Source organism: Microtus oregoni, unplaced genomic scaffold (assembly GCF_018167655.1).
Source record: "Microtus oregoni isolate MIOR12 unplaced genomic scaffold, Mior012 000003F_ref0000135, whole genome shotgun sequence".
Taxonomy (NCBI): domain Eukaryota; kingdom Metazoa; phylum Chordata; class Mammalia; order Rodentia; family Cricetidae; genus Microtus; species Microtus oregoni.
The window spans coordinates 24682877-24703942 of NW_024543062.1; the positions used below are offsets into that span (position 1 = coordinate 24682877).

The 21066-nt window shown below is 49.4% G+C and overlaps 3 protein-coding genes across 6 annotated transcripts in view; all 3 read left to right on the top strand.

The window, feature by feature from the left end:
* The window catches only part of Pxn (paxillin), a 49454-nt gene extending 44430 nt beyond the window's left edge, over positions 1-5024 (top strand). For 2 of the 4 annotated variants that reach the window (XM_041648211.1, XM_041648213.1), the window contains exons 7-12: positions 737-838; positions 1082-1252; positions 1333-1506; positions 1925-2006; positions 2130-2278; positions 2993-5024. In XM_041648211.1, the coding sequence (XP_041504145.1) occupies positions 737-838; positions 1082-1252; positions 1333-1506; positions 1925-2006; positions 2130-2278; positions 2993-3259 (945 nt within the window). In that variant the 3' untranslated portion in view covers positions 3260-5024. Of the gene's footprint in view, positions 1-23; positions 333-736; positions 839-1081; positions 1253-1332; positions 1507-1924; positions 2007-2129; positions 2279-2992 lie in introns of all 4 variants that reach the window. The other 2 variants (XM_041648214.1, XM_041648212.1) reach the window with 2 other exon arrangements.
* A 2949-nt stretch (positions 5025-7973) lies between these two features.
* On the top strand, positions 7974-11926 carry Rplp0 (ribosomal protein lateral stalk subunit P0). Its single transcript, XM_041648319.1, has 7 exons — positions 7974-8026; positions 8276-8377; positions 9124-9387; positions 9487-9633; positions 9714-9899; positions 10827-10967; positions 11691-11926. Exons 2-7 carry the CDS (start codon positions 8324-8326, stop codon positions 11853-11855), a joined length of 957 nt encoding a protein of 318 aa, XP_041504253.1. The 5' UTR covers positions 7974-8026; positions 8276-8323; the 3' UTR covers positions 11856-11926.
* A 1414-nt stretch (positions 11927-13340) lies between these two features.
* Positions 13341-21066, top strand: part of Gcn1 (GCN1 activator of EIF2AK4) — a 65117-nt gene continuing 57391 nt past the window's right edge. Inside the window, exons 1-2 of the mRNA XM_041648350.1 lie at positions 13341-13371; positions 20521-20623. Of these exons, the coding sequence (XP_041504284.1) occupies positions 13354-13371; positions 20521-20623 (121 nt within the window). The 5' untranslated portion in view covers positions 13341-13353. The remainder of the gene's footprint in view (positions 13372-20520; positions 20624-21066) is intronic.

A 21066-nucleotide genomic window follows, 5' to 3' on the forward strand; every position in this document is an offset into this window, starting at 1 on the left:
CTCTCTCCCCTCTCTTCTCCCAGGTCATCTACCCTCCTGACTCTCCCATTCCCCTGAGAAGAACCCTCTCTGTCGTGGCTCCTCCTCCTGACCCTTTCCTCCAGCATCACCCCGACACCTTGGCCAGCAGCTCACCTCTCCGGCCCAGCCTGCCCACTCCCTCCTGTCCAGGGCCCGTAGCTGGTGCCTGTGCTTCTCCTGGGGTCCAGAGTGCAGGGAGAAAGCCCCAGGAGGAGGACAGGCATGGGCCTCCTGGCCTCACTCCTGTGCCCCACACCGTGAGGTCTGTGGGCTGCCAGACCAGCGAGGACCCACTCTTCCACCCGATGCAGGCAGGCCTCCCAGGGGTCCCAGCCTCTGCCCTACCTGTACCGTGTGTCATCCCTGAGCCACCTCAGACTGAGGATATTGTGGAAGCACAGAGGGCTCGTCCTCAGCTGTGTCAGGGTGGCTGAGTCCTTGGTGAAGCTGACCCGGGGCTTCCTGAGCCTGGTATCTAGGCCTGACATCAGGAGATCCCCTCCCCTGTCTCTTCCCTGGGGCACTTACAAACACTGATCCCTTCTCCTGCCCCGTGCCTTCTCTCTGTCTCTCCCCTCCTCCCACTCTCATTTTTGGTACTTGCCAGCAGTGAGAGATCCTCTGAACCTGCGCTTCCTGTGTGAAATAACCCAGTGACGAGGCCTCGGTCTTAGTCTTTAAACAATGTCTTCTCCTCCTTTCTTTCCCATCTAAGATGCACGGCCTGGAGCAGAGAGTGGATGGAGAGCGGCAGTGGGCAGCCGGCTGGCCCCCCAGCAGCAGGCAGAGCAGCCCTGAAGGGCAGGACGAGGGAGGGGTCAGTGCTTGGGCTGGGGTCTGAGTTCTTGCTTGGCATGTTTTCCTGGGCTTGGTCATACAGCTGGGTACTGGAAGGCCTCCTTAACCCCAGGACTGCCTGCTGATGTAACCACCCCCCTACCCCCACCCCAGAGGATACTACCTTTTGTCTCAGTTAGCCCATGCAAAGGCTCATGGGTGTTCTGCTGTGAGTTGCCCACTCCAGACCTTAGAAATCTGACTGCCTTGTCTGTGCCCACAGTTTATGGCCCAGGGGAAAACCGGGAGCAGCCCACCCCCTGGGGGACTCTCAAAGCCTGGGAGCCAGCTAGACAGCATGCTGGGAAGTCTGCAGTCTGACCTGAACAAGCTGGGGGTCGCCACGGTTGCCAAAGGGGTCTGTGGGGCTTGCAAGAAGCCCATTGCTGGGCAGGTAAGAAGAGGGGAGAGAGGTAAGCTCTGGGATCTTGGCTTCTGTCTTCACTCCGAGTCACTTTGTGTCTGTCCTCTCAGGTTGTGACTGCCATGGGGAAGACATGGCACCCCGAGCACTTTGTCTGCACCCACTGCCAGGAGGAGATTGGGTCCCGGAACTTCTTCGAGCGGGATGGACAGCCGTACTGTGAAAAGGACTACCACAGCCTCTTCTCCCCACGCTGTTACTACTGTAATGGACCCATCCTGGACGTGAGTGCACACATGGGGGTGCTGGGGGGCGCAGCAGGGCCCTCAGCCCCAGGGCTCTCACAGACAGGAAGTGACAGGACTGAGCCTGGCCCTGGTGAGTCACAGCAGCCCTGGTGCACGTTAGGTAGTTCTAGCTCCCTTCTACCTCCCAACCTGGGGTTCTGCTGCTGAGGCCCTGGGGATTAGGAGCCCAATAGACAAGGGGCTGGGTGCCAGCTGTCTCACTGTTCCCAATGTAATGTTAGGAGATGCCCGGAGTCTGCTCCTCTACTTCCATCAATCACAGTGAGAAGCACAGGTGTAGACTTGAGCAGCTCTCGATACTTCGTATTTGCAGTTAGCAGAGACCCCTTTGGAAGTACCCTGCTCTTTGGCCATGAACCTTGCCCATGATTCATCCCATTTTCTGCTTTCACAGAAAGTAGTAACAGCTCTTGACCGGACGTGGCACCCGGAGCACTTCTTCTGTGCCCAGTGTGGAGCCTTCTTTGGTCCAGAAGGTATGGCTAGGCTGGAAGGCAGGCGTGCCTGTCACCCTCTGGGATGACCTCACTGATGGTGGAATCAGGGTGGCTCCACATCTAGATACCCTAATCTGTCCCTACCCTACCCCCAATCCTCAGGGTTCCACGAGAAGGATGGCAAAGCCTACTGTCGGAAAGATTATTTTGACATGTTTGCGCCCAAGTGTGGCGGCTGTGCCCGTGCCATCCTGGAGAACTACATTTCAGCCCTCAACACCCTCTGGCACCCGGAATGCTTTGTGTGCAGGGTAAGGCGTTTCTACTGCAGCCAGTGGGTCTGGGAGCAGGCAGCGGGAGAAGGCAGGCTCTCGGAGAGTGAGTTGGGGTGTGTGTGTGTGTGTATGCACTTCACGACAAGCAGCGAGTTGGAGATCCTACTGGGCCTCAGCCGGTCATCCTGAGTAGAGCACGGGAAGATCAATAAGATGCCGCAAACCCTGGGGCTCAGTAGTGGGCAGCGTTTCCAGGGTGACCCGTGGTCAGGGAGCCCCGCAGGTGTGACTGGGGCCCAGCAAAGGCTTTTCGACAAGTACCCCTGGGGAACAGTTGTGGCCTTTGCCTTGCATACCCGCCCACGCACTCCAGTCTCCAGATGGAAATGCAGGATGCAGAATTTAAGCTCAGGTTTCTTTTCTTTCTTTCTTTCTTTTTTTTTTTTTTTTTTTTTTTTTTTTTTTTTTTTTATTGTGTCAGTTTCTGGCAGCAGCTTTCTGGCCACCTGCTTAAATCCAGAGCTCTCAGCCCTGTGAGTACAGGCCATACAGTTTAGTAGGATCATGGTTGGGTCACCTCACTTAATTCCTCTTCTTCCTTCAGGGGAAAATTAAGCATTTAGCCTAGCACATAGGAAATGACAAGCAAGTAGGGCCACCACAGAGGTGACAGTCCTATGGAGGTGACAGTCCTCTGTGCACCATCCACCAGGGACAGTTCCTGAGCCTTTTCCCTCTTATCCCCGACAGGAATGCTTCACGCCGTTTGTCAACGGCAGCTTCTTTGAGCACGATGGGCAGCCGTACTGTGAGGTGCACTACCATGAGCGCCGCGGCTCTCTGTGCTCTGGCTGCCAGAAGCCCATCACCGGCCGCTGTATCACAGCCATGGCCAAGAAGTTCCACCCCGAGCACTTTGTCTGTGCCTTTTGCCTCAAGCAGCTCAACAAGGGCACCTTCAAGGAGCAGAACGACAAGCCTTACTGCCAGAGCTGCTTTGTGAAGCTCTTCTGCTAGGCCGTCCCCACCACCCTCCCCGGCCAGCGCCCCCCACTGCTACTGTGACCCAGGGACCTCGCCCAGGGATGACGGGCCAATCCACAGAAACTGGAACCTTGTCTTGGCAGGTGCAGATGCAGGACAGAACTGTGGAGGCCGTGCTTGTTCCTCACCCCCCCCCCCCCAGAGCTTCAGGGCCCTTCCTTCCCTTCTCTGGCTCTCCCAGGCTCTGTGCACTTATCTTCACCAGAGGTCCGCAGGCGTGTCCTCATGAGCCAGCACCCACAGCGGAGCCTCACACACCTCTCAGCAGTGGGGTCAGAGTGGGCAGGCTGAGAGGGTCAGGTACCCTTATTTACCTTATTTACCCTTATTTCTCTCAGTTACCCTGAGCATACTGGGGACACCGGGCCCCCTTAACACAATGCCAGCATAAACTCACCTGTGGGCCACCAAAGGCACTTTGGGGTCCACTGCCCAGTCTCCCAGGGTCTGGGTGACTGCCCTGGGTTTACCAAGAGAGGCTTCTCCAGCAATAATGTTTTATATAGCCACATCTTTATCTCTGGGGACATCGTGAGGTGGGGAGGGTCACCCGTGCCTCAACACTGTACCGATTTTGATAGATTTCTACACTGAGGTTCAACTTCGTATTGCTCAACTTGCTTTTACTCCTCTCCACAAGATGATTTTGAAGAGATTTAAAGAAGGCCCCCTTTGTATTCTTGTCTTTGTCCACCGCCACTGGTGCTGCCAGCGGCCTTGGCTTTGTACTGAGGGCTTGGGATGGGGGAACAATCTGTGTTTTATTTTGTTTCTTAGCACAAGTGAGTTGAGACTCCTTCTGCAATGTCACAGTCCCAGGACTGTTTGAAAACTGCTGTATTTTCTGATGCTCCCTTACTGCCCAGGCCAGCAGACTCTCCAGTAAGAAATGGTCTAAGGGTGCTCAGCCCTTTTGGACCTGGAATTTTGAACCTCATGTGTTCTGTTCCCAAGGGAGGCGAAGGGGAAAGTATATATTTGGGGGTCTGCTTCCTGCCTGAGTAAGCCATCAGGAGCCACTCTGCTCCCCGTGAACTTTCTGGCGACAGGGAGAACCCACTGAACACTCTCAGCCGCCTCATTGCTTCTCTGGGGCTCTTCTGCCTTCTCAGGAAAGCTGGTGTCTGATTTTGACCAGGAAGATCATACATAAGGGTCTCTGGTCTCGATTCTACTGGGCGCATCGCTCCCTTAAACTTCCCAGTGACTGGGGCAAAGTTTGCTGTTCCCTCTCTCAGGTGGGATTCATGCTTTGCGGGGAGGGGTTCTGGGAAGAATACCCTAAGTTGGCGAAGGGATCCTAGTAGGATTTGGGGCAGAGGGACTAGGCCCTGTTAGAGCTATGGGAGGCTCCATAGCTCCCATTCCAAAGGATGGGACGGGAGCAGCCAGTCCTGGACCAGAGATCCAGACATTACATCAGCTTCCTAGTAGAGGCTCAGTATGATGGGATCATCGACAAGGATTCTCTGTCTGGGCTAGACTAGCAGCGCCCCAGGTCTGGGAAGGTGAGCTTGGCTCTGGAGGTCTGACACGGCACTTCCACCCACAGGCCTTACTGCTCTGTTTACAGTGACCCGCCCCAGGCCCCTCTCCGAGAAGAGATGGGGTATCTGGAGGGCCATTCTCTGGGTCAATGGATATGTGATATTTGACTTTTTTTCCTATAAACTTCTAACCTGGCTTTTTCCATTTCAATTCCTGTGATTTATGCCAATAAAGTTTGCCATTATTTTCACCTGTGTTAGTGCTATTTCTTGGACGTTTGATGTTGCTACAGTAGAGAAATCAAAGTCTCTCTAGACTCAGAAGAGTCATAGAAAGAAGGCAAGTCCTTGACATCCCCTTCATGGAGGACCAAAAGCAAAAGAGGATCCTGGGAGCTTGCCTGGGCCCATGGGTCACTTCCTGCTCCGGGCTGTCATGTGGATTCACTGAGGGTGTCTGCCTTTGGCGTGTGGGTAGCTGTCCACTCACTGATCAAGGAGAAAGGAGAGAATGGAGGCTGGGCGGTGGTGGCGCATGACTTTAATCCGAGTATTTGGAAGGCAGAGGCAGGTGGATCTCTGAATTCGAGGCCAGCCTGGTCTACAAGAGCTAGTTCCAGAACAGGCTTCAAAGCTACACAGAGAAACCCTGTCTTGAAAAACCAAAAAAGGAAAAAAAGAACAAAAAGAAAGAAAGAAAAGAGAATGAAAACACAAAGCCCCACCCAGGCAACACCTTGGTCCACTCACTTCTCTGGCCTGCTATAGGCTTCCTGCTGCTGGTCAGTCTCTACTGCCTCCTTGTGGTCATGTCCATATTTGCATGTTTTCTCTTGTCAGATCTCTGGAAGCCAAACTGGACCGGTTCATTCCACCCTAAAATGTAGCTTCACAGTTTCCCCTGCCCTTTAGGTTAGGTTTTCAGGCGGCTTAGTGAATGTTATTCTGAATGTTGACTCTCACAGTGAGCTTTGGACGTGACCTTCAACACCCACTCAGTGATAATGACTTGGTTTATTTTCCCAACCCTCGCTGGAGTCATCCTTATAAAAATATGATTGGCTTTCTCAGTAATGCTTTGTGGATGCTTTCCCATGCCACTGGATATAGATTTGTATTTGTATCATTTCTAATGGCTTCATACCATGATATTCTACTGGTATGCTACAATTAGAGGTGGCATTTATATTGTTAGGGCCAGCATGTCCTTGGAGATGTGCCAAAATCATATGTATACACTTGGAAAACTGCATTTAGAGAAAAACAGATGTAGGGTTTGGCTGACTAGCACGGTGAGGCCCATGGTCTTTGAACCTGTTCCTAGATGGTTTAACTCAGAGTTTCTCATTAAAATATTGCACCTCAGGACTGAGGGAGCCAGGAGCATCGGGAATGTGAACAAGTGCTTAGCACAGTGCCAGGCGTGCAGAAACACCGTCACCAAAGAGCAGCTCCAGCGGTTCTCAAACTGGGCTGACCTTCAAAGGCACCAGGGAGCTTAGACCAGGATACTGCTTGCTTAGCATGAACAAGGCCCTAGGCCCAATACCAGTCTCCCAGATACACACACATTCGTTTATATCGATATTTATATACTTATTTATTCATGGGTCTGGAGAGCTGGCTCAGCAGTTAAGAACAGGGAATGCTCTTCTGAAGGCCTTGAGTTCAGTTCCCAAACACCGGGAACACCAGCCCTAGAGGCCCTGATCCCCTTGGGTATCTTCACCCATGCGGCTTACATTTGCACTGGCTCATACACAAACACATAAACACATAAAACCTTTAAGAAAAACCACATGTTCCCGGGTCCTACTCCAGTAGACTCTGCCTACTTAGGGACTGGGAGTGCAGGTGTTTGTGATGCTCCTGGGCTGGGTTGTCAGGTTTGGGAACTGCAGGGTGAAAAGATAGCTTTATGCCTACGAAAGCAGCACTCAACTGGCAGGACTGGATATCAGAGCCCCAAACCCCACCCTCGCTAGCCTAGGGGAACATTTTGAGAAGCAGAACTGGGGTCCACGGTTGTGACAGATGAGTGTTGGTCATGTGTACTCTGGTTGCCCTCACTGGGGATTTCCGACTTGCTGATGAAAGTCATGGAGATGGGAAGAAAAGCCCTCCTATCCCCTGAGCTTTCTATGGTGGGACATGTGGTGACTGGGGAGCCTGAGGCGGGAGTATCAGTGGAAGGCTGGGTCAGGTGACAGACTGTTTCAAAGCCAAAGCCAAACAATTATCCAAGTGCTGAACGATCATATTTAATAAAAGAAGCTAATGAATTGATTTTCTCCTATATCCCAGAAACGGTATAACAACCTCCTATTAGAAATGAGGAAGGAAGACAGGATGGTCGGTACTTCCTAAGACAGCACAGCAAGTGGCAGAACCAGCTCATCTGGGCCATCCTGCATTCTCCCATTCAACAAATACGTATATGCCTGTTGTCTGGAGGCACAGAACGAACTATCTGCCTGTGTGGAGCTTACGTTGACGAATATAACGTGATAAATTATACAGTGGGTTAGCCGGCGTAAGTGCTGTGCTGAGAAAGGCAGGGGAGTTTTGATTCCCAACCCCCACTTCTTAAAATTTAGTATCAAGAGTCAGGGCAAGTCTCATTGAGTAGATGGCGTTTGCAGCAGGACTTGGAGAAGGTAATGAGTTTCTCTGGCAGATTCTAACAGGCACCATTCCAGGAAGATGGAAAAGTTGGGCAAAAGCCCTGAAATAAGGGCGCGCTCTTGACAAACAGCAGAGACCAGGCTAGAGACAAACGCTTCTGTAGGAAAGTCAAAGAGGAGATTGCAGGGTGAAGGTGGAAGCGGTCGTGTAGGACCTTGTACATAGTTTAGGTTCTAGGCTTTTACTCAGAGAAAAGAGGAACCCCGGATGAGTTTTGTGCGGATAAGGACATTGGTTTTGGAAAAAAAAAAAAAACATAAGGGGACATTTCTCAGCACTCGGTTTACCGTACTGATTCGGAGACGCTGCAAGGCGGCTCCAGCCCGGCAGAGGGCAGCAGCTCCGGGAGCGCTCCTCTAACACAACTGGGAGCAGTCCTTAGTCACCTACCCACTGGAGTGGCAGCGGTATCACCCAATGGCTGCCTAGATTAATTTGGTGAGGCGGGACAGTTGATGGCGCCAGCCAATAGATACGTACGTCGTCGTCGGCTATGACGGCTCCTAGTGCCCATATAAAAGGCGCTCACGGGCGCGCGGCCCTCTCTCGCCAGGCGTCCTCGTTGGAGGTTGGGTTTTACTGTGTGACTCTGTGGGAGGGTGGCAGGAGCACGGGGACTCTGGGGTCGATAGCGGTGGGCTCGGGGTGCGGCTAGGGAGGCACGGGACTGGGCTGCCCTGTCCCGCCTGCGCCTCCGCTGTTGGCGGCGGACCCCCACCCTCCCGGGCCCAGTTCCCGCGTGGCCGGCTCGGCCTAGGCCTCGGGCCGGGGACTGGGGTCGGGGTGGCCGGGCTCACGCTGATCTTCTCTTCCCCAGTGACATCGTCTTTAAACCCTGCGTGGCAATCCCTGACGCACCGCCGTGATGCCCAGGGAAGACAGGGCGACCTGGAAGTCCAACTACTTCCTTAAGATCATCGTAAGTGCGGAGCGCGCCGTGGACGGGCCGCTTCCGGCCCGGGCTCTCACGGGGCAGTCACCTGCCCGGCGCTTTCACAGTTAGGCTGTCTAGAGAAATTCTGTAGTCCCAGCTTCTGTTGCCGAGCTAGCTCCTTCACCTGTAGAACCCTTGCCGTCTGTGGGAAAGGCTGAGCCGAGGAGTGACTCACTGTTAGGCATGTTGGTGCAGGTGTCTGGTGACTTACTACAAAAGGCGTCTGAAGCGGTTCCTAAGATCGGCTACCTGCTTTTGTAGGCATTAGCCTCTGTTTACCATATGAGTTTTAGACACAAGAGATTTTTGGCTACAGTAACGTTTATGTTCACAAATTAAGTTCCCTGGTTAGCTCTGCAGTAGTGTGCCCTGCCTGTCTCTTCCCCCGATCGGTGTCATTTTAGTCCACCAGCATACCTTACTTGAAAGATAAAAATGGAATTTTTTGAGGTCGGGATTACCCTTGTAGCTCAGGCTGGCCTGTAATTAGCATTAGGCTTCAACCAGCATGGCAGATATGCTACCGCACCCAGCTAGAAGGTAATTTTTGACTACCTCTCAGAAATTTATACCATTCATAACCAGCAAGTAAGTTGGGGTCAAATTAAGCTGAGGTGACTGGCTCCTAGTTTAACTCGAAGCGTAAACGAAACGGAGTAGGGAACTAGTCGTGAGGTTTGGTTTCTGCTGATTTTGTTTCAAACCTTGGTTTTTCTGGCTTGTTTTAATAGCAACTTTTGGATGATTATCCAAAATGCTTCATTGTGGGAGCAGACAATGTGGGCTCCAAGCAGATGCAGCAGATCCGCATGTCCCTGCGAGGAAAGGCTGTGGTGCTGATGGGCAAGAACACCATGATGCGGAAGGCCATCCGGGGGCACCTGGAGAACAACCCAGCTCTGGAGAAACTGCTGCCTCATATCCGGGGCAATGTGGGCTTTGTGTTCACCAAGGAGGACCTCACTGAGATTAGGGACATGTTGCTGGCCAATAAGGTGAGGAGGACACTCGGACTGCATGGCGAATGAAGGCAGAGTTTAGCCATGTTTATCAGTGGAGAGATTTTCAATATTTAATACCTTTTTTCCGTGCAGGTGCCAGCTGCTGCCCGTGCTGGTGCTATCGCCCCATGTGAGGTCACTGTGCCAGCCCAGAACACTGGTCTGGGGCCCGAGAAGACCTCTTTTTTCCAGGCTTTAGGCATCACCACTAAAATCTCCAGGGGCACCATTGAAATTCTGGTGAGTAGACAGGCTTGAAGGCTGCGGGCCTGTTTGTTGTATGTCCAGATGGTAAATGGTCTGACTTTCTCATTCCTTAGAGTGATGTGCAGCTGATAAAAACTGGAGACAAAGTAGGAGCCAGTGAAGCCACGCTGCTGAACATGCTGAACATCTCCCCCTTCTCCTTTGGGCTGATCATCCAGCAGGTGTTTGACAATGGCAGCATTTACAACCCAGAAGTGCTTGACATCACAGAGCAGGCTCTGCACTCTCGCTTCCTAGAGGTATATCCTTCCCCTAATGCTGGGAGCATGGTAGATACTGGCGTATGCCAGGTATCCTCAGCCTCTCCATCTTCTCAAAGTCTGAAATTGTGTGTGCTGGGTGTTCAAGGGTAATCGTGAGACAGCTGGACGTGGTGCCTTATATCTTTAATCCAGTGGAGGCAGACTGTCTTGTAGTGTAGACCAGACTGTCCTCGAACTCCCAGAGGTCCATCTGCCTCTGCCTCCCAAGTCCTGGGATTAAAGACGTGTGCCACCCCTGCCTGGCCTCAGTTTCCTTTTTCTTAAGGGACTGGCTTGTCTTTATTTCCTCAGCCGCTGTGCCTGGTTTTGTCATCAAGTTATCAGTTAAGGAATTTTTTCCTTGTGTGAGCAACATAACTGAAATTATGTACGTTTCTGGATTTAGCCTTTTTAGTTTTTTATTGATTTTTTTTGAGCATTTTTTATATAGTTTCTACTCAACTCCCATTATGCCTGTCCCAGTCATTTTAAGATTTGGAAGATGTAGTGAACAGGTCTAATAGCATTTGCCCTGTCTTGAGTGGGCAGTGACAGCCTCATAGGTTTGCAGCAGGCTTTGCAGGCTTATGCAGCCCCAGATCACTGTGCATGGACAGGACTTAAGTCTGGATTCTGGTATCTGCAGTGGGTCTTGGGCTCCAGTTCAAGGGGTAACTGTACAAGTAGCTCTACTTAATAAGTTTTATTGGCAGATTACATCTGGAAATAGTTTAACCATTTTGTACAATAGTGCTTAGTGACTGATAACAGCTTAGATTTAAAAACGGTATATGGGACACCAGGTTGCAGTAAGGGTAAACACATAACTTGATGGGTCTGGGCTGCCAGGAGTATCTGTAAGCAGGCTTAGAGACTGACAGGGTAAGCCTAAATGTAACTTCTTGTTTGTCCTCTCCCATGCAGGGTGTCCGGAATGTTGCCAGTGTTTGTCTGCAGATCGGCTACCCGACTGTTGCCTCAGTGCCACACTCGATCATCAATGGGTACAAGCGGGTTCTGGCTCTGTCTGTGGAGACTGAGTACACCTTCCCACTTGCTGAAAAGGTAAAGATACTCTTCCAGAATCATTGGCTTGACATCAGGATGACAAATGGCAGGCTACTGAGTTAGTGAATTCACACTCCATTCTTTCACACAATAGGTAACTTTGAGACAGCCAAAGCTGGGTGACCTTGAATCTAGGAAGTGCTAGGATTATAGAAGTATATGCACCACCAGGTTTGGGCTTATGTTACCAGTGTTGGGGCTTTCCTGCTAGGCAAGCATTCTACCAACTGAGGTGTTAATATATCCCCAGTACATTGTTGACTTCTGAGACTTGGTCTCTGTATAACTCGCTGACCTGGAATTACTAGGTTGGCCTCACAGATCCACCTGCCTCTGCCTCAGTGTTGGGATTAAAGGTGTGGTCCACTACTGTGTACCCCAATACATCTACTTTTGAAAGTATTCCTATAGTTCTATTTCTATCAGTTTGAGCCTTCCCTGAACAACATATACATAGTGACGTCCATATAAAGGGGGAAACATTTTGGAGATGGAACAAGAGTATGTATGTTCTCACATTGAAAATGACAGACCCCCAAAGATTTAAGAGCTGGGCCCAAGTGTCCTCTCACCCTCCCACCCCGACCGTATTTAAGATCTGATGGGTAGCTTCTATACAGGAAAGCTTTACTGACTGGGACCTTAAGTGGAAGCTACACAGACAGGAGGGGTGTGGGTGGTGGGAGAGTGGAAGATCACTCTTTTCATCTTTTCTTCAAGGTCAAGGCCTTCTTGGCTGATCCATCTGCATTTGTGGCTGCTGCCCCTGTGGCTGCTGCCACCACTGCTGCTCCTGCTGCTGCAGCTGCAGCCCCAGCGAAGGCTGAAGCCAAGGAAGAGTCGGAGGAATCAGATGAAGATATGGGATTTGGTCTCTTTGACTAATCCTCTCAAAGCAACCAATTCAGACAACTTAATCCAAGAAACGTGGAAATAAAAGCTTACTTCTGTTAAAATTGTCTTCCTGTATTTACTTTGTATATTTTGAGGTTTGGGAAACTAAAACCAGGGTTAAAAAGCAAAAAACTTGGGAGACAGGGTTTTACTGTGTAACACCCCAGGCTGGCCTTCAACTCAGATCCTCTTGCTTCTGCCTCCCAAGTGTTTTGATTAAAGGTGCCTTGCCACTGCCCCACTTCTAATCTTATCTATGGGGAATATGTTCCAAGGTCACCAATTAGCTACTTTGTATAGTTGAACCTTGCTATCTAGACTTGGGTCTCTGAACTTAACTGGGTATCAAAGCTAGTGGGTGCTCAGGCTGAGGAGCTGGGGGTGGTTCATGTCTGGAAACAGCCCTTAGGCTGAGGCAGGAGTAAAAGGCTGGGTTGAGGTCGTGGTCTTGTTGAAATAGGCCTGTAGCTCTCGGGAGCATTCAAGGATTGCTAGGACCTCTGCTCACTGGGCCATCTGCCTCACCAGACCAGCCCAGTTCACTTTAGGCACTAATTTAAATTGGCTTAGAAATTGATCCTCCTGCCTCAGCCTTCGGGTGCAGCAATTAGTCACAGAATGATGAATTGTGTTTAATACCTATGTGTTTTTTTGTATTTTAGATGTGTAGTTGAATCGATGTAGAATACAGAGGGCTGGCTACAGTTTTTTCTAAGTACATTAAGATGAGATACATAATCGAGGTAGTAGCATGCTTGAATACAGGGACAGTTGGTAACTGGCTACTAAGCAGGTAGTTCATGTTACACTTGGGAGGGTGCACACAATTTACAAGGTTAGAGGTTGTAGGCCTTCACAAAACCTTTTCAGTCTATGCATCCAAGGTAAAGCATAAGTGTGTCAAATCTGAAAAGCACCTAATCCATGTATCCTATTGATATTAGTCACGGAGCTTGTGGCTTATTCACTACAGATCAGTATAGCTAACTTACAACTGGTGTCAAAAGTTTGAAAGTCTCGGCTGAGGCCAACAAGTAGCCTGGAGACCGCGTTCTGTAAAGCATAGAGTCCTAATAAAAATTAAATCTTCAAAGATACGGAGCTCTTCCTCACTCCTTCCTCCAGCTATCTTAGGGACCAGACTCCTAGCAGGACCGCGCAATTCCCTCGGCATCCCTGATCCTCCCGCGAAGTCTAAGGACTAATCCTTTGGGTTCATTCCCGGAGCCCAGGAAGCGGCTTTCAGTGGCTCCGCCAAAGAACTAAGAACCTTCAGGAACCGCCCCATGGGAGTGTCGGGGCTGGATCCGGGATCCCCAAAGATGCGCGGCGTCTCCCGGAGCCAGGATGAAAAAAGCCTGTGCACCGGGCTCCAGCGCGCGCGCCTGGCCGCCCTCCCGCTCGGGGGCGCCAGGCGTCGTCTTGCCGCGTGGGCCCTGCCGTGACCCGGAAGCGCTCCGGAAGCAGTTCCGGAGTGGGCGCCGGCAGGATGGCGGCGGACACGCAGGTGAGGCGGGCGGGCGGCCACGGGGCTAACGCGGCGGACGGCGGGGCCAGAGCGCGGGCGGCGGTGGCGGGAGCGCTGGGACCGAGATTGCGGAGCTGACAGCGGCGGAGGCCGCCGCAGGAAGAGGCGGCGGGGCTGGCACCTCAGGGCTGGAGGCTCGGTTCGGCCCTGGCGGCCAGAGCGACGCTGGGCTCGAGGAGTCCGGGGCTTCGGCTGAGCTTCAGGGCAGCTGGCGCCCTGCTGTGCCTGCTCCGGCTCCGGCGGTTGCAGAGCTCCACCTCGGAGTCTGCCACGGTTTTCCAGAGCCCGGTGACCGGGAGCCGCGGGGCAATGCAGAGTGCACCCACTCTATGCGACCACATAGAATGTAGCCTTATGTCCACACGGGTTTGGAGTCGTCTCTGCTCGTTGATTTCTCGGAGGCTGTAGATAAATTACATCACCCCTCTACGTTTCAGGCTTTTTATATGTAAAATGGTGTTGAAATAATATCTGTCACATAGGGTTGTTGGGAAGATGTAGTTTGGTTATTGTTGTTGGATCCCTTCAGCTAGAAGGAGTCTTGTCACCCTTGTTATTACCTGTGGTTACATTGCAGTTCAGGGAGGGTTTAAGGACCCCTCTTTCTCCATTCCAGCTTCTTCTGTAGCGTGTGGAAGGATGAAAAGACTATCAATGGAAAAAAGAAGCTCTCTCCTTATTCCCCCTGCCACAACTTAAAAATACGTAGGTTTTAAAACTGGAGACCAAGTTGGCATTGGACTTGTAGCCGTCCTGCGCATGCCTCCTTAGTGCTGGGATTACGCTGCCTGGCAGAAACTGGTATCTATTAGACAGTTTGGGTCTCCAGGATGAGAGTAGTTGATTTTTATGTTTGAGCCTCGAGACCGGCCAGAGGGGCCATTTAACCTGAACATTCAAAAGCTGTTTTGCGAGGGTCTCCTGTACAAGGAGCTGGTCATTTGTTCAGCGCTGTGCCATGGTGAATCCCAAGAAGTAAGGTTTCAGTGCTTCTAGAGGATTGACTATTTAACACTAATACTGGTAAAAGAGTCTTCTCCTCAGCCAGGTGGTGGTGGCGCACATCTTTAATACCAGCGCTCCAGAGGCGGATGGTGGATCTACAGAGAGCAACTTTGTCTTGAAAAACAAAGCAAAACCAAACAAAATCAGAATCTTCTCTCTAGAGTTATGTTGTCCAGTAGTGTGGTCCCCCTTGGCTGTGTTATCAGAATAGCCATAAGACTTACTTAAGTTTGTCTGAACTATCTGAAGTTAAAAATTCTCAAGCACATTTTAGTAGTCACATGTGACTAGTGGCTGGTGTATTGACCAGACTAGGGAAGCATTTCTGTCACCTTGGAGACTTCATTCTTGGGCAGTGCTGTCTACAGTGCTGCCTGTGAACTCGGAGGGCATGATTGCCAGTCTTCCCAGCACCCAGTGTGACAGCTAAAGGAGCCTACTATTCTTTTCCTCACTTTTGTTGTGACAAGGTTTCCAGGGGTTGCTTACTTTTCTTGTTTTCCTTTGCCATGCTGGGGATCCAGCTCAGGGCTTCATGCATGTTAGGCAAGGACTGTGTTACAAACTACACTCCCAACCCCCCCCCCCCACCTCTTTGTGGTTTTTCGAGACAGGGTTTCTCTGTAGCTTTTGGAGCCTGTCCTGGAACTAGTTCTTGTAGACCAGGCTGGCCTTGAATGCACAGAGATCCTCCTGTCTCTGCCTACCCAGTGCTGGGATTAAAGGCGTGCACTGCTACTGCCCAGCTGAAAAGTTCTTTCATATTTGTGAGAGAAACTATAACATGAATTTAATGCCATATTGACAGTGAGGTGACACATTTGGGAGGCAGAGACAGTTCTAGGCCGTCCAGGGCTATGGTGATGCTCACTTTTAATCTCAGCACTCAGGAGGCAGAGGCAGGCAGATCTCTGAGTTTAAGGCCAGCCTGGCCTACAGTGCTAGTTCTAGGACAGCCAGGGCAATGGGCTTACACAGAGAAACCTTGTCTGGTGGTAGGGGGAGAAGAGAAAAAAGAAAAACAAAGCCAAAGGAGTTTAATGTTACTGTCTTGTAGGGCAGAGAGTAGTCTGTATGCATCTGTTGTTTGTTTGTTTGTTTGTTTTTTCTCAGACCTCACTAAGGTTAGTAGGATTTAAACAGCAAGATGGCTTATTGGGCAAAAGTGCTGGCTGCTGTTCAAGCCTGGTGGCCTGAGTCTGAGTGCTGGGAGAGCACTGACTCCTGCAAGCTGTCCTCTGACCCTCTCTGTCTCTCTCTGGCCTGTGGGTGACTCAGTGGTAGAACACTTGCCTAATAGTCATTAGACCCTACGTGCCATCCCTATCCGCTCTCCTACAGGATATTTTAGGGCTGAGGGCATGTCTCTGTAATAGAATGTGTTTCTGACATGATGTATGAGGCTTTATGTTTGATCCCCAGTGCAGCAAAAGCAAACCCAACCAGTGGAGGGGAGGATGGAGAACACAGGCAATAGTAGCAAACTTTCAGGAGCTAGAAAATGACAGAGATACAGATTTGCCGGACAGTGGTGGTCCATGACTTTAATCCCAGCACTCAGGAGGCAGAGGCAGGCGCAAATCCATGAGTTCAAGGCCAGCCTGCTCTACAGAGCAAGTTCCAGGACAGCTAGGGCTATACTGAGAAACTCTGTCTCAAAAACAAAACAAAACAAAAACAAAAAAGAAGAGAAATGCAGGTCTTTGAATACCAATGGAAGTGAGTCCCAATCCATCAGTTAGGAAACTCAGGAGCCCTCCTGTGATCCTTTGCAGAATCTTCGAAAGGTGAAGTTCTGGAGTCAGCTGACATGGAAGGGAGAGTGACTGGCTTAAGGAAGATGGTTTGAACCTAGGTTTAGATGCTGTCAGATCCCTAGCTTTTCCACTCCGGCAAGAAACTAAAGTTTTCTCTCTTGTGACCTTAAAACTCAGTGCTGTCGACCCACTGCTGGGAACACTTCTTTAGGATCACTTGTCAAGGAAGTTGTTAACAGAATAACTCAAGAAACTTTCCCCCAGTGGATGGATATGTTTCTAGACCAGAGGACTCTGCACAATGGATAAAAGAGACTCACAACAAAAGCATATTACCATGAAATTTCAGAATCTTAAAAAAAGAATCTAAAAGCTTCTAGAAAGAAAAACTGGGTGTCCTCCAAAAGATCAGTCAGAATTGGCATTCCTATATTCCCAACACAGGATTCGAGGTGGAGGCCAGCCTAGGTGCATAGTAAGACCGTCTCTGAACACAGCAAAAACCACTATGCTGGCTTTGGCCTTCACAGCCACAGCTAAAGGCTATTAGTGCAGAGGAGAAAGACAGAAGCTTCAGTACTCAGAAGGAAACTGATTTCAACATGGAATTCTGGGTCTTGGCAAACTTGAATATGGTGCTAGCACCTTTGCACACTGTACGACCTCTGAAATGAATGGTGTGCTCCATACAGACATCGTGGTACACTTGATGATAGTACCTTACACACCGGAGAACCACCTGCCAGCTTGGGGTAGGACAGAAAATTCAGAGACTTCTTCAGGAGGAAGGACAGATTTTTCTGGAATGAAGACACAAAACTAAGAGTTTGAGTTGAATAATTAATAAGATTAGGTAAAACAAGGCAAACAGGCGATGGTGGAAAGGGCAGTTCCCACTGCAAGGAAACAGACGCTGGACAGCATGAGGTGCACAGGTCGTCAGGTGGAGGGTGTGTGCTGTATTGCACAGTTGGACACTGACCATCTCAGCTGCTCGTGTTATAAACTGAGGACTGCTATTGGTGGGATGGGGAGCATGGTGGAGTCAGGGCATGAAGGGTAAAATAGAAAAGCCAAGAGTCCCAGAGCCAGGAAGCCTCCATCTTCAGAGGTACAGAGGTGACTGCTGAAGTATGGCTCAGCTCAGGCGTGAGGACAGACCTTCTAGAATCCTTGGGTTATGTGCCAATGTGAAAGTAAAACAAAGAACACTTAACTAAAGCAAGTCCAGGTGTGCTGACATCTTTCTGCCCTGCACTTGGTAGGCAGGCAGATCTCTGAGTTCAAGGCCAGCCTGGTGTATATAGTGTTGCAGGACAACTAGGACTGTGTAGAGAGACCCCTGTCTCAAGAAAACAAAACCAAAGCAACAAATAAAAAAAAAAAACCACACCCAAAAATATCAAAACAAGAAATAGTTTATGTACAAGTTTGGATGCCATTGTATTTATTGCCAAGAGACTTATAGCAGATTTTACACATAAAAAAAAAAGCAGGGGCCAGCAAGGTGCCTCGGTGGGTAAAGCACTTGCAGCAAGACCAAGCCTCAGGGCCCACAAGGTGTTCCCTAATTTCCACACTCATGCCCCCTTCTCCAAAGTAAATGTGAAAATAAATGCATTGTTCTGTGTCTCTGCACCCTTAATTCATGTTACTAATTTGGGCTTCCTTTGAAGAACCCTCAAAACCAACCCCAACCCTGACTCCAGACTTGATTGCCTCGTGGACCTGCCTCGTGGACGTGCTGCCTGCTCACAAGAACTTTATAGAGCAGGTTTCCCTAGGTTTCTGAGAATGCTCACAAACTGCGCTGACTCAGATGTGGAAGACTGGGCATGTTGGTGTCTCTTTGTAGACCTGTTTGGTTTTGAGAACACAGATGCTGCGGCCATTGGCTCTACTTTGAGGCAGAGCCTTCTGCCTTGGAGGTGGTTCTTTCAGATGGGACTGTCGATGCTGCCCTTGCAGGTGCGTTAGCTTTAGTACCAGTGCCTTGAGGTGAGTGCTGTTGACGCCTTAGCTAGAGAAACTGGAGAGCAGAGCTGCCGTTGTTGTGCTTCGTTTCCACGGCTGTTGAGAGCAGAGCTGGGGTCCAGCTCGCTTCACAGTTAGCAGTGTGTGCTTCTGTTCTGCCAGATTGGCCAGGGTGCTGGCACTCTCTCCTGGGAGGTCAGAGCGTGATGGTGGAAAGGGAGAGAGAGCATGCCGGCATGTAGTAGGCCCTCCTTAGATTTGGACTCTTCTCTCACAAACTTGCTTTGCCTCTCACTGTTTGTCCATAGTTCTTCACTTTATTAATCTTAAGTCAGAAGTCAATACTTTTTCACAAATGTTTACTTAGCTATGTTGTATGTGCACAGACATTTTAGGAAGTCTATTATGTGTTTTATGAGATCATTTTAATAAAATAATAAAAAAAAAGAAATCAATACTAATAGTTCTGATTAGTTCTAGGTCTCTGCCTAACTTAAATAATTGTCCATTTTCTGGGATTGTATTCAAATTTTTTGTTTTTGTTTTCAGAATTTTTTTCTTAATTGTTTTATTTATTTTTTAAAAAATTAATTTTATTTATTTATATGTGCTCTGTCTGCACATATGCCTGCACAACAGAAGAGGGCACCAGACCTCATTACAGATGGTTGTGAGCCACCATGTGGTTGCTGGGAATTGAACTCAGGACCTCTGGAAGAGCAGACTGTGTTCTTAACCTCTGAACCATCTTTCCAGCCCATTCTCAGAATTTTTGAGGTATATTTGTATGTAGAAAAAGCACCACCATTTATACACCTCTCCTCTCTCTCTCTTTCTCTCTTTCTCTCTCTCTCTCTCTCTGATACAGGATCTCAGGTCCTGCAAATCAGGAAGGCAGGCCTTGAACTCACAGAGATTCTACTGCTGTGATTAAAGGCATGTGCTAACATTCCTGGCTCATATTGCTTTGGGTTTTGTTTTGTTTTTTAATTTTTTTTTTTTTTTTTTTTTTTTTGGTTTTTAGAGACAGGGTTTCTTGGTAGCTTTGGAGCATGTCCTTGAAGTAGCTCTTGTAGACCAGGCTGGCCTTGAACTCATAGAATCTGTCTGCCCCTGCCTCTCGGGTGCTGGGATTAAAGGTGTGCACCACCACTGCCTGGCTCATACTGTCTTTTTTTTTTTTTTTTTAAATTATTTGTTCTGTTAGAGTGTCATGCTTGTAAATAGTATATCTTGATCTTGATCATATTCACCCCAGTTCTCCCTCTCATTCCCCGAGTACCCCGATACAGTTCCCTCCCACATTCATGTTCACTTAAAAACTATTCTATTGTATGTGTCAGTGCCTACATGTTTGCATGTGTGTATATGCATATGTATGTGCACCCTCTGTGTTCCTGGTGTCTGCGGAGGTCAAAAGAGCGTGTCAGATCCCCTGGAACTGAAGTTACAGGTGTTTGTGAGCTGCCGTGTAGGTCCTGAAAACTGAACTTTGGCCCTCTCCAAGACCAGCAAGTGCTCTTAAACACTGAACCATCTCTAGCTCCTCCCCACTTTAAAAATATGTTTACTTATTTAAAGTGTGCATAAGTGTGTGCATGAGTGTGCTCTTGTGTTCCCATGCCACATTGTGTGTGTCGAAGTAGAGGACCTATTTGTGTAAGTCCATTTTCTCCTTTATTTCCTGGGTCCTCAGGTTTGGTATTTAGTCCAGTCAGTGCTGCCTGTATGCACATGAATGTGGGGCCACCCACTGGAGCGGGGGCAGCCATCAGCCATGGTGTACTTTTGGGGTATGTCTGAGAGGATACTTTCTGTCTAGAGATTGTTGGATTTTGTCTTGCCTTGCTTAACTTTTAAAAAGGTATGTCGGGGAGGCGGTGGTGGGGAAGAGACAGAAATCTTTAATAAATAAATAAATTAAAAAAAATAAAAAGGTATGTTGTACCACTTGTTGGTGGTAGCACACACCTTTAATTCCAGTGCTCGGGAGGCAGAGGCAGGCAGATCTCTGAGTTCAAGGCCAGCCTAGTCTATAAAGTGAGTGCTAGGACAGGTTCTAAAGCTACAAGGAAGCCCTGTCTCAAAAAAATAAGAAGAAAGGTATGTTGACTGGATTAAAACAGTGCATCTAAACAGTGGGTGATTTTTTTTTTTCTCCCTTGTCCCTGGAGATTTGATAGTGTCTAGAAACTTGATTGTCACAACTGGGGCAAGAGGCGAATGGGTTACTAATGGCTGCAACTAGTGGGTAGAGCTGAGAAACGCTGCTAAGTCCCCATGATGCCCCAGCTGTCAGGAAAATGGCCGTTCTGCCGTGTGCACACTGAACGCACACCCTCACTGTTTGTGGTCTGACTGGTGACATTTTCTGCGGGTTTGGTCTTCACAGGTTTCCGAGACACTGAAGCGTTTTGCCGTGAAGGTGACAACAGCTAGTGTAAAGGAGCGGAGAGAAATTCTCAGTGAGCTGGGGAGATGTATCGCTGGCAAAGGTGGGTGTTTGCCCTGCACCTGCAGTGCTCTCGGCTTCCTCCTCCTTCCCCCTGACTTCTGCCTTTACCTTTTTTTCCCCCTGGTTTTTAAAGACAGGGTTTCTCTATAGTTTGAAGCCTGTCTTGGAACTAGCTCTTGTAGACCAGGCTGGCCTCGAACTCAAAATGATCCGCCTGTCTCTGCCTCTCAAGTGCTAGGATTAAAGGTGTGCGCCACCACCGCCCGGCCTGCCTTCACATTTTTTTAATATAAAATGTGCTTCGAAACAGTTAAAACAGTTGGGTCAGTGCAGATAGATGCTGAAGTCATTTGTAATTTTAGCTGTGTTGGCGTCAGATGTTTCTAGAAGACAACACCAATCTTTCTGGGATACTTCTTTTTATGTCCACAGAATTAAGAGGATGGCAACAGGTGGTTGGCTAGTTAAGAACCCTAAGGTCTG

What these genes read in the sequence shown, in the direction of transcription:
- Rplp0 (XM_041648319.1), top strand. Translation starts at nt 8,324, where the DNA reads ATGCCCAGGGAAGACAGGGCGACCTGGAAGTCCAACTACTTCCTTAAG. An exon ending in GGGGCACCATTGAAATTCTG is followed by an intron (nt 9,634 to 9,713) that starts GTGAGTAGACAG and finishes CTCATTCCTTAG; the next exon opens with AGTGATGTGCAGCTGATAAA. An exon ending in TGCACTCTCGCTTCCTAGAG is followed by an intron (nt 9,900 to 10,826) that starts GTATATCCTTCC and finishes TCTCCCATGCAG; the next exon opens with GGTGTCCGGAATGTTGCCAG.